Source organism: Pelophylax lessonae (genome assembly GCF_965119305.1).
Source record: "Pelophylax lessonae genome assembly, chromosome: 4".
NCBI classification, from domain to species: domain Eukaryota; kingdom Metazoa; phylum Chordata; class Amphibia; order Anura; family Ranidae; genus Pelophylax; species Pelophylax lessonae.
In genome coordinates this window covers 53,982,351-53,995,159 of record NC_138771.1, presented here as the reverse complement: position 1 = coordinate 53,995,159, position 12,809 = coordinate 53,982,351, and the positions used below count along the sequence as shown (strand labels likewise).

The 12,809-nt window shown below is 47.2% G+C and overlaps 1 protein-coding gene across 2 annotated transcripts in view; it reads left to right on the top strand.

Annotated features, from left to right (window-relative positions):
- KIF7 (kinesin family member 7) overlaps positions 1-12,809 on the top strand; it is a 107,617-nt gene that overhangs the window by 37,512 nt on the left and 57,296 nt on the right. Inside the window, exons 7-9 of one of the 2 annotated variants that reach the window (XM_082253215.1) lie at positions 2,197-2,409; positions 5,493-5,674; positions 11,326-11,426. In XM_082253215.1, the coding sequence (XP_082109341.1) occupies positions 2,197-2,409; positions 5,493-5,674; positions 11,326-11,426 (496 nt within the window). Of the gene's footprint in view, positions 1-2,196; positions 2,410-5,462; positions 5,675-11,325; positions 11,427-12,809 lie in introns of both variants that reach the window. The other variant, XM_082253214.1, reaches the window with a different exon arrangement.

The window sequence follows — 12,809 nt, the reverse complement described above, 5'->3', positions numbered from 1 at the left end:
CAAATTATTCAGTAAGAGGGCCACATATAGTTCTACATATTCGCGGGTTGAAAAAAAAAAAAAAAATCGGTTTCATAAATTAATGATTAAACATATTTCAAGAAATAACTTCTCAGCAAAAGCCCCCCCCCCCCTTCACACGAGTATTCCCACCTTACATCAGGGTCCCTCTCTTACATCAGGGTCCCCTTCAAGAGTCCCTCTCTTACATCAGGGTCCCCATCAGAGTCCCTCTCTTACATCAGGGTCCCCTTCAAGAGTCCCTCTCTTACCTCAGGGTCCCCGTCGGAGTCCCTCTCTTACCTCAGGGTCCCCGTCGGAGTCCCTCTCTTACCTCAGGGTCCCCGTCGGAGTCCCTCTCTTACCTCAGGGTCCCCGTCGGAGTCCCTCTCTTACCTCAGGGTCCCCGTCGGAGTCCCTCTCTGACCTCAGGGTCCCCGTCAGAGTCCCTCTCTGACATCAGGGTCCCCGTCCGAGTCCCTCTCTGACATCAGGGTCCCCGTCAGAGTCCCTCTCTGACATCAGGGTCCCCATCAGAGTCCCTCTCTGACATCAGGGTCCCCATCAGAGTCCCTCTCTTACATCAGGGTCCCCATCAGAGTCCCTCTCTGACATCAGGGTCCCCATCAGAGTCCCTCTCTTACATCAGGGTCCCCATCGGCAATCCCATCAGAGCCAACCTTGCATCAGAATAATCAATGAGGTTTGAGGGGTAGAAGCAGAGACCAACTGATCTAAATCCTTAGTCTGTTCACAGAGTATGAGGATGTGCCACTGACACTAGCTGTGAGCTGGATAAAATGTCTTAGGCTGGGCATACATATATGCAAATTGGATGCGTTTTTTTACCGCATCCAATTCGCAAAACATGTGATTCGAACCGGCTTTCAATGGAGCCGATTCCTACATGTCCAGGATGGCTGCGGGACACTTTTAAAAAAGCGTCCTGTTTGATTTTGGGTGCGGTTTAGGTGCGAAGTCAGGTGAGTCGCGACCTAAACTGGTGAACAAAACCACCCTGGGCTCCGGACTGCGAACCGCATCTGGACGTGTGTCAACCCAGCCTTAAGGCCCGAACACACGATAAGAAAATCTGTAGAGAAATTTCGTCCGACGACCGATCTGTCGATTTTCGGATTGTTAGTATGTCACCAGACATTCCCCTCTCTCGGCGGCGCGCGCATGCCGCCGGAGGCTCGCTCCCGCTGTTTTCAGTCACAGCGGGAGTCGGGCCAGGGGAGGAGCGGCGGCAATCGCCGCTGCTCTTCCCCGATCGTCGGGGAATCTAGTTTGGAGATCCGCCCGCCTGTGTAAACAGAGCGGGCGGATCTCCTAAGTGACAGGCAGGGTCAGATTGCAGGGTTCAGCATAGCTGAACCCTCGATCTGTCCTTGTGTCACTCAGTCACCTGATTACTGTAGTAATGTCACTGGTACCCCCAAAAGTGTCAAAAATGTCAGTCAAGGGTCCGATCTGTCCGCCGCAATGTCGCAGTCCCGTAAAAAAAAATTGCAGATCGCCGCCATTACTCGTAAAAAAAAAAACACCAAAAATGGCAGAAATCTTTCCCTTTGTTAGTAAACGCAATAACTTTTGCGCAAACCAATCAAAATACGCTTATTGTGGTTTTTTTTACCAAACATAGGTAGCAGAAAACAAATTGGCCAAAAATGTAAAAAAAAATTGATTTTTACCTTTTTTTGTGGGAGGAATTTCATATAAAAAAATGTTAAAAATATTGTTATTTTTTTAAAATAAACGCTCTTTTTTTGTTTATAGTGCAAAAAGTAAAAATCGTATAGGTGATCAAATACCACCAAAAGAAAGCTCTGTTTGTGGGAAAAAAAGGACGTAAATTTTGTTTGGGTACAGCATCGCACCAAAGCGCAATTGTGAGTTAAAGTCGCACAGCGCCGAATCGTAAAAAGTGGCCCAGACGTAAGACAGCAAAATCCTCCGGTGGTAAAGTGGTTAAAATGCCAGTTTAATAGGAAATATATTCTATGTACTCCTGTGTTCCCAATGTACTATTTGTAAATCCCAGTGTGATCCTGCTCCTACTTCTTGTACCTACCTGGATGTTAGGGCTAAATGCTAGGCAAGGAGTAAACTGGCTGCAGGTCCTTTTTGCTATTGCTGTATTATTTCATTAATAGTTTATAAGTAAAGTAACTATCCACTCTTTTATTTATACAGAGTGATAAGTTGCAAGAACAGCAAGATGAAATTTCTAGATTGCAAACCCACGTGGAGCATCAGAAGAGAGATTTGTCTGTGACAGCCCTACTGGAAGATGTGCACTTGTTAAACATTGGGGGCCGACCAAATACAGCTCCTCTGATTAAAAAGCATTCACATACTGTTGATCAGAGCAAACTCTTACCCTTGAAGTACCCCAACCAAAGAAAGGTAATAATGAAACGTTGGAGAGATGGTGTACGGTGGTATTACTTAATAAACCCAGCATTTCATATTCCTGATATGAGCCTGCTGTACCATGTACTTGTATGAGAAACTCTTCTGTTCTCTTTCTATTGCTTCCTTTGTGTGAAATCCCTGGTGATCCTGCCAGTCCCTCTGGCTTTCCTATTAAAAACGGACTACACTAAGAATGAAAACGGAGCGTGGTCAGTTTTCTGGCAGCCATTCACTGGGAAGACTAGTGTGCTGCTGTTTCTCCTCCCCAAGCTCTTATGCAGCTAAGAACAGAGGGTATGTGATCACTTAAAAAAAAAAAAAGTATTTACAATTTTTTTTTTAAATCTATAAACAAATGTTTTGCCTTTCATTTCTATTTTTTACAAGGTGATCATTTACATATACTTTAAAGGATAAGTTCATCTTTGGGAACATGTTAGATGTTCCACCTGTTTTTAGGGTGTAACGTAACCTGTTCCCACTGCTGCAGCCGCTCGCTGTTCATTTTAAACAAAAGTAATGAAGAATACTGAGCTAAAACCAAGTATTTTTAGTGGAATGCTGACTTATCAGTGTGCTACTTCTTGATTGTTCAGCGATCAAGTTGAGGATAGGTTGGTGATCATGATTGTATTTCACAATTTTGGTGAGGGCCACACCTGTGCAATGTGACAGATGTGTAAATCTCAGAGCTAGCCTAATAGAAATTGTACATCATTTGACAGGTAAAGCAGTATATATATATATATATATATATACACTCACCAACCACTTTATTAGGTACACCTTGCTAGTTGCGGGGTTGGACCCCCTTTTGCCGTGTCATGGAACTGTCCCTCCATGTCTGTATGTATCCTCTAATACAGACATGGAGGGACAGTTTCATGACACGGCTTTGGTGAGTGGATTACACATGGAGCCTTATTACGAGTTGGATCCGGATTGCAGCTGATTTGATGTTCAATCATTTGGGATCTGTCTGAGATATTTAAAGGCTTGATCTTTGCAGCAGTCTGGTGAGTGTCCATTTTGACAGGTAGCACGTTTGGATGGTGGAGGTTTTGGGGTGTTTCTCAGGAACCCTCTCACACCCTTCCATTGACATTCATTCTGGACTGTTAAATTATTTCTCAGCTGGGACTGTGGCTACATGCATGCGGATTTTTACTCACATTTATTTTGTTTTATGTATATGCAATTAAGTTGTGATATGCACAATATAGCGCTGATAGTGTTTTAGATTTATTTATATATTTTAGAATGAATCTATTGCACCTATATATTATATTGAAATACATGATTAGAAAACAGCCAAAAATTGTCAATATATTTTATCTTGTCCATATCTGGCAATCATAGAGGCTCTACGCGTTTCCTGGACATGGTCCACTTCCTCAGGAGCCAATGATAACAGTTTGTACAGCATACAATCTAAATGAAATGACAAAATACATTTTATGTTTTAAAAATTTATACATAATTAATTTTAACACCATCAATACTTGTGCGGCTCCAAAGTTATTTTAATACAGGGTTTATATAGCATAGACAGTTAACGCAGCGCTTTACAAATTGAGGTTAGACAGTACAACTACAATACCCTTTAATACAGTAGGAATCAGAGGGCCCTGCTCGGTAGAGTCTTCAATCAAAGTTGTACGTTTTCATTGCGACTTTGATGTATCTTTGGATGGGTGCGACTTTGGCTTTGTTGCACAACTGTCGCATTGATGACATTAACCACTTAAGTCCCGGAAGATTTTACCCCCATTCCGACCAGGGGGTTTTTTGCGATTCGGCACTGCGTGATTTTAACGGACAATGCGTTGCGTGCGACGCTGTACCTAAACTAATTTTACGTCCTTTTTTTCCCACAAACAGAGCTTTCATTTGGTGGTATTTGATCACCTGTGCGTTTTTTTTTTTGATCATGCGCTATAAACAAAAAAAGAGCGTAAATTTTGCAAAAATAGCAATATTTTTCACATTTTTTTTTATATGAAATTCCCCAAAAAAAATGTAAAAGTCAAAATTTTTTTAACACTTTTGGCTAATTTGTTTTCTGCTACATATATTTGGTAAAAAAAAAATCGCAAAAAGCGTATTTTGATTGGTTTGCGCAAAAGTTATTGCGTTTACCAACTAAGGGAAAGATTTCTGTAATTTTTGGTGTTTTTGTTTTTTTTAACGCGCAATGGCGGCGATGATTTTTTTTTTTTTTTTTGCGGTACTGCGACATTGCGGCGGACAGATCGGACCCTTGACTGACATTTTTGACACTTTTGGGGTTACCAGTGACATTACTGCAGTAATCAGTGCTATACATATGCACTGTTACTGCAAAATGACACTGGCAGGGAAGGGGTTAACTTTATTGGGGAAGGAGGGGTTAAGTGTGTCCCTAGGGGCGTGCTTCTTACTGCGATTGGACATGGCTACTGGTGTAGGAACAGTGATCAACGGTCCTACATAGTAGAACCGTATGATCACCATTCTTACACAGGGGAGAATGACAGGCGGCTTGTTTCCATCAGCCGCCTGCCTTTCTCCCTTCACGGCGGACGATCGCGAGTGACCGGCGGACATCGGGTCCGCCGGTCACACTTATGCACTTCCCAGGGAACGAGCCGGGGCGGGCTCACAAGGAAGTGACAGGCTAGTGACGTACCGGTACGTCACTTTGCCTGGCCGGGGCTGACCGCCACAGTATATGTACTTGCGGCGGTCGGCAACCGGTTAATATGCGACTTTTGAGAGTTTGCATTGCAGCCTATAACACTCAAGTCGCATAAAAGTTGCATCATAGTTGCGCAGGAACCTTTTTTATAGCCGCATAGATTTGAACGACTTCCATTGAAATACATGAGCTGCGACTTGTTATGCGACTGTGTCAAGTCACATGACACATTGCATAAGTGTGAATGGAGCCTTTATATGCAGTTTTTTTTTTGTTTTTGTTTTTGGGGGGGTGTCCCTTTTTAAAATATTTTGCGTAATATAGTTTTTCATTATTTTTATATGAATATTGCATATCTGTTTTCCAGATTTCAGACAGTGTTGTATCCTTGTCTAAGGCACTCAAAAAGAACTTTCAGAGCGGTACACAGAAGCTGGTCTCCAGTCTGGAAGAGGCGGACAGTGTGCTCTACAGACATTTCAGTGAAGATTCTGATCTCACAGCAGACTCTGATGAAGACCGGAACAAAGAGAATGATGAGTTTGAGAGAGAATCCAACAAATCTCGCCCATCACACAGGTAAATGTATCCTATTTCCGGCATGTGCTTAACATGGCCTTTTCTGGAACATTATAAATTGTTTTACATAAGAGTCTATTTCTCTTTCGTTCATTGACGGACACAGCTCCTGATTTTCTTAACCATTGGGTTATACCATTGGGGAGTAGGACACTAGGCAGTAAAAAAAGTCTGACTACGCCTATGGGCAGTCCCAGGGGGCATACACCCTCTTTCTGCTATAGGTACTCAGTTTTTTTTTTTTGTCTAGTCAGGAGTAAGGACCTAGTTTCTTGCTGGGATCTCTGGTTCTGGCAAATTTTTTCTTTGTAGATAGATTTTTTTTCTCCTGGATTTTTCCTGTGAGATCTAGAATCAACTGCCAGACCGGGCGACGGGCTGGATAATCTAGATCCAGTGGTCCCCCCAGCCAGCGAGCGCATGCAGACCTCAGCTCTGCGCTAGGTCGGTCGCGACATAGCCCCATCGGAGGTGGCCGGCCTGCAAGTTAAATGTCTCGCGAGGTCGCATGCGACCAGGTCTTGGCCCGAGTCGCAGCGTTCCTCCTGACCGACAGCTCCCCCAGTTCGATGGCGAAGGGTTCCGTCTGGAACGGTGCTCGCCTGGTTTCTGGTATGGTGAGTAGCTGTCCACCCTCTCCCTCTGGAGAGTTTTGGGGTGGACGTGGGCCCCTTCATTGGAAGGTCAGACCCCCAGGTTCCACTCCTTCATGTCAGGCTCCCCCTTTTTTCTGTCCCCCCATCCAATCACCCCCTCCACTTATGCTGGTGCTGTGTGGGTGGTCTGGTCCACCTAGGGTGGGGACAGGGCGCTATGTTGGCAATGGGGGCGGGGGAAGTGCGCGCCAGTGACGGGCGATCGGCTGTGGGGGGGGGGGGGCTGTACCTAGTGGGGGCTGTTGCCTGGGCCTTTCCTAGAGGTCCAGGGACCCCTCCTGGGAGCCTCTTGGTGCTGCCATTTTGTTGTAGCCTTGTGCTGCAATGCACAGCGGCCATGTTTGTGTAGCCCGTTGGCATTTTACAGTGGTCTGCCATAGAAAACAGTGACGGCCATGTCTGTGGAGCCTTCTGGGCGGCGTTTTCAGCGGTGGGAGCCCCTCCTCATCCCCTGGTGCTGACTCCTGGATCCTTTAATTTCCTGATCGCCGCTCGTGCAGTGCAGATTCCTGGTGGCTGGAGGTGCCTGGTTTCTGCAGGTCGGTGAGTCTGTTGTGGTCCTCTCCCTCTCTGCTGAGGTGCTCTGTGCTCTGGTGCTCTGAGCGCTGGGGGTTGCCCCTTAGCAGTGTTTTACACTTTTTGTGGGGTCCCCCTGGTAACTCATTGATTCTTTGGAGCAAATCTCCCCACCTGAGGCTACAGGTTCAGATCCTGAATCTGATTCGGCCACCACGGACGTGGTGGGTTATCCTGCTGGGTCTGCTACCATGGGCCCTAAATTCTTAGATAGTGAAGAGGATTCCTCCACTTCTGCAACCACGCACGAAAAGGCGCTCATGGACGCACTGATTGTATCTGTGCTTGAGACTTAAGGATGAAGGACGCAGCTGCGGCTGCGACAGAGGCGCAGGTTCCCTTTTGGCACTCACAAGCCATCCAGAGTGGCTATTGTCACTAAAGAGTGGGGTCAACCAAAGTGTGTCCTTGGGGTCCCTAAGTGAGTTGCTAGGCAATACCCCTATGAGCAGTCCCTTCTTAAGAAGTAGACTGTTCCACCGGTGGTGGACCCCCTGGTTTCCAGATTAAACAATGCAACCATGATTCCAGTTGAAGAGTCCCCTGCCTTTAAGGACCCGGCTGACAGGCAGGCGGATGCTGTGGCCCACAATATGTACACCCTGGCTGGTTCGGCACTGAGGCCGATATTCACCATTGCCCTGGTGTCGCAGACTCTGATAGAATGGGCTTAGCTTTTGCACCATGACCTGGAGAAGAGTAGCTCCCCCCTGTCATTGCTGAACTGGCGGACCAGCTGGTCCCGGGGCTGCAGTTTATCTGTGTTCCCTTTTTAGATGCGGCTCTCTTGATGGCTCGGCTCTCTGTTTCGGCAGTTGTCCTTCGGCATGTCTTTTGGCTTAAATGCTGGTCTGCAGACCAGATTTCTAAAAAGGCCGTGACTGATCTTCCCTTTAAAGGAGACCATCTGTTTGGTGCCCTGGATGACATTATTAAAGGTCACACGGGGGGGGGAGAGTATCTTTCTTCCGCAGGCTACTAAGGGCAAAGACCCTTGTTGTAGACGGGGGGCCCTTCTTCTCGGCTCATAAGAAGTTTTTTTGTCCCTCAGGGTTGACTGTCTTGGTCTGCAAATCAAGAGCGGGTTTCTCTAGATCCGCAGACAAGTCTCCTTCAGCAGGAAGGAGCGCCCTCACCTGTATCTGGGGTGGGGGGACATCTTTGCTGGTTCCTGAGCCCGTGGACTTCCCTGGTACAAGACAAGTGGGTCCACGGTGTCATTTGGTCCGCCTACAGGATCGAGTTTCGTTCTTACCCTCCGGTAAGGTTCTTCCTTCCCACATGCAACTGTCCCCGTTCCGCTTACAGGCTCTCTTTGGGGCGGCTGGTCCCGGTTCTGACTTCGGAACATTTTTAGGGGTTTTTACTCGAACCTGTTTACAGTCCCCAGGAAGGAAGGCAAGGTGCATCCAATTCTGGACCTCAAGGCGCTGAACTGCTTTTGCGGGTGCAGAAGTTCAGAATGGAGTCCACCGGTGGTGGCTTCCCTGCACCAGGGAGATTTTCTTGCCTCCATCGACATTAAGGATGCTTACCTTCACATTCCAATACATGTCGGTCACCAGCACTTACTCCGCTTTACTGTGGGAAAGGAGCATTATCAGTTTGTGGCATTACCCTTTGCTCTCACCTCCGCTCCACGGGTCTTCACAAAAGTTTTGACCCCGGTGTTAGCATTGTTACGCCAATGGGGGATCGCGGTGCTGGGCTACATGGATGACCTCCTTCTGCGAGCAGAGTCTCCTACTGCTCAGGTGGAAAACCTGGAAACCGCCATACGAACTTTGAGGGAGTTTGGCTGGATTCTGAATTTTCAGAAGTCTGCTCTGGTTCCATCCACAAAGCTGGACTATCTGGGTCTGACTCTGGACTCGGCTTTAGCCAGAGTGCTCCTTCCTCTGGACAAACTCCAGAAACTGCAGGCTGCAATTCGTCTCCTGCTGTCCAGCAGATGGTCATCCCTCTGAACTTGCATGCGGGTGCTGGGCCTAATGGTGTCTACCTTCGAGGCAGTTCCATTTGCACAGTTCCATACGAGGTCCCTGCAAGGGAGATTCTGGCCAAATGGGACAAGAATCCGCCGTCTCTGGACAATCCGATCCGGTGCTTCGGCTGGCCAAATACTTCCTCCCCTTGTATTGAATAGTTGTCACCACAGATGCCCGCCTGTCCGGCTGGGGAGGCGTCCTCTGCAAAAATTCTGCTCAGGGGATCTGGACACTGGAAGAGTCCAGACTACCGATCACTGTCTTGGAACTCCAAGCGATCAGACTGTGCCTGGAACATTGGACAGATTGTCTTCAGGGATGTCCAGTGCGCATTCAATTGGACAATGCCACGGCCCTGGCTTATGTCAGTCACCATGGGGGAACAAGGAGTGTCCTGGCAGCTCTGGAGGTTGCCGGCATTCTAAGGTGGGAAGAACGATTCGTTCCAGCCCTATCCGCCGTACCAGGGGTGGAAAACTGGCAGGGGGATTACCAAGGGGGGTGGTCCCTTCATCCGGAGGTGTTTTTCATCAGTTATGTCTCCGGTTGGCATCCCCACGGTGGATCTATTGGTGTCTCGGCTCAACAGAAAGGTGCAGAGGTTTATGGCTCTGTCACGGAATCCTCTGGCGGATGCCACAGATGCACTGGTGGCCCCGTGGGGGTCAGTATTTTCTGTTTTACGCCTTCCCTCCTCTCAAGCTTCTGCCAAGACTTCTAAGCAGGATTGAGGCAGAAGGGATTCTGTTCATCTTAGTGGCCCCGGAATGGCCTCGCTTGGCTTGGTACGCCGATCTGGTGCGGCTGGTCACTTGGATGTTGAACACTGGGTGCTGATGGATAGAGGTTTTGTCTGAGTCGGTGATTCCAATGCTCTTAAAAGCTAGGAAATCTACTTCTAGGAAGATCTACCATCGTTGCGTGATGTGAGTCTCTTGGGGTTCATCCTCACACTTTTTTAGTGGACTCAAACTGGCCTTGCGTACTATCAAGGGTCAGGTGTCGGCCTTAGCGTTCTTTTTTTAATGGTCCTTGGCAAATACTCCCTGGTACATACTTTTCTTCAGGGAGTTAGGCACTGACCCCTCCAGTGCGGTCTCTGTTGCCGCCTTGGGACCTCAATTTGGTGCTCTGTCTTCCAGAAGCCTCCTTTTGAGAATCTTTGGGAGATTCCTCTGCTTACGCTGTCCCAGAAGGGGGCCTTTTTGGTGGCTATCAGTTCTGCAAGCAGGGTGTCTGAATTGGTGGCCTTAATCTGTCTTTCAGCTTACTTGGTGGTTCACAGAGATAAGGTGGTTCTTCGCCTCTGTCCATCATTTCTTCCTCAGGTTGTCTATGATTTTCATTTGAATGAAGACATTGTGTTGCCTTCCGTGTCCCAAGCCAAAACATCCGAAGGAAATTGCTTTCCATGCCTTGGAGGTGGTCCCGCAAATTAGGGTGGAACTGGCAGCTACAGAGTCTTTTAGGAAGTCAGTCTCACTATTTGTGCTCACGGATGGGCCTCGGAAAGGGTTGTCTGCTTCCTCTGCGACCATTTCCAGATGGATCAGACAGGCGGTGGTTCAGGTCTATTCCATCAAGGGTCAGGTTCCTCCTTTACTTGTCAAAGGGCATTCTGCCTCCTGGGTCTTCCGTCATCAGGCGTCAGTGACGCAGGTTTTCAAGGCGGCCATCTGGTCATCGGCGCACACTTTCACAAAGTTCTATAAAATGGATGTGTTGGCATCTGCGGATGCTTCCTTTTGGTCGCAAGGTTTTTCAGGCTGCTGTTTTTTTCAGGTGAGCTCAAGTTATTTTGGTTGAGCTCCTGTTTACCTGGTTGGCTATAGTTAGCCTTGGGAGTTTCTTTTTCGCTGTTCCCACCCCTCATGTTTAACGTTTCTTTGGGACATCCCAATGATTAAGAAGATCAGGAGCTGTGTCCGTAAATGAACGAAAGAAAAAATGTGATTTTTGACTTATCGTAAAATCCATTTCTCTGATGTTCATTGACGGACACAGCACCCACCCCTCTGTGGAGTTGTAATTCTTCTGACACTGCTTGTAACAAAACGGAGTACCTTTAGCAGAGAAAAAGAATATACCCCCCCCGGGACTGTCCGTAGGCGTAGCCAGACTTTTTGTTCTGCCTAGTGTCCTACTCTTGTAGGGAGCAGTATAACCCAATGGTTAAGAAGATCAGGAGCTGTGTCCGTCAATAAACATCAGAGAAATGGATTTTACTGTAAGTCAAAAATCCCATTTTTGCTTAACTTTCCTTCAATCAGTTCCTACAATGTGTTTTCAATTACAAAATGTTGAGGTCATCTGATGTGATTTTCAATATGAATTTCTCTGTTAGTGTAGTCATCGAGTGTTTCTTCTTATTTTAGAAGCATGTTCTTTATTATATATGACAGGTAAATACATTTTACGGTATCTGTTATAGGAGTAAAAAACTTTCCAGACCTCAAAGTGGAAATTGTCCTTCATCTCCCCAGAACAGTGAGGAGGACGAAGAAACTATGTTGGACATAGATACAAATGAAGGTAAGTCGAATTTCATGTAGCTGATTCATGCTTCTAACAACTTTTGTAGTTTACTCTCTTGTTCCTAACCCTTTCCCGTCTGCCACAATGTCCATTTAAGTCCTGAACAACTGGGGGGGGCAGGAAGGATTTGCTGCCACAGTTGTTACATGATCAGGAGCCAGTTCGTACTCGCTGCTGTAAGCGTGCTCTCAGTACAGAGACATTGGCTGCCAAGTGACACATACACTATATTGTCAAAAGTATTGGGACGCTTGCCTTTACACGTACATGAACTTTAATGGCTTCACAGTCTTAGTCCATAGGGTTCAATATTGAGTTGGCCCACCCTTCGCAGCTATAACAGATTCAGGCCACTCAAGTTCCTCCACCCCAAACTCGTTCATCCATGTCTTTATGGACCTTGCTTTGTACACTGGTCCAAATCATTTGGTGCAGGGGGATTATGGTGTGGGGTTGTTTTTCAGGGGTCGGGCTTGGCTCCTTTGTTCCAGTGAAGGGAACTCTTAAGGCGTCAGAATACTGAGACATTTTGGGCAATTTAATGCTCCCAACTATGTGGGAACAGTTAGGGGATGGGCCCCTTCCTGTTCCAACAAAGCAAGGTCTATAAAGACATGGACGAGCAAGTTTGGGGTGGAGGAACTTGACTGGCCTGCACCTCAACCTGATAGAACAACTTTGGGATGAATTTGAGTGGAGACTGTGAGCCAGGGCTTCTCGTCCAACATCAGTGCCTGACCTAACAAATGCATTTTTTTGAAGAATGGTCAAACAGTCCCAGAGACACACTTCTAAACCTTGTGGCCGGCCTTCCCAAAAGAGTTGAAGCTGTTATAGCTGCAAAGGGTGGGCCAACTCAATATTGAACTTTACAGACTAAGATTGGGATGCCATTAAAGGAGATGTACAGCCAAAGCTCGTTTGGCTGTACATCTCCTATGGATCACAGGAGTGCAGTTGTTCTGCTCTCTGCTAACGACACAGATGTCAGTCCAGGCCCCGTGTCATCATGACCACGGAGTCAGGATCCGCCAGGTGCCTGGACTGACACCCAACTCAGCGAGCCACTGAGAGCCTGAGCCAGCCGCTCCCCACCCCTCCACAGCTCAGCGCTCCAATGAGCGAGGAGAAGACAGAGAGGAGCTGTCAGGACCGAGCGATCGGCAGTGTTCAGGCGCCATGGGACAGATGCAGCATCGGACCTGCAAAGCAAGAACTCTGTGTCTCTGCAAAGCAAGAACATGAATCCATGACTTCCTCTAGTAAAAGCACCTCCCACACTGTAATAAAACACTGGCTAGGCACACATTTAACCCTTTGATCGCCCCTGATGTTAAACCCTTCCCAGGCAATGTCATTAGTTTTGTGACCGTGTATATT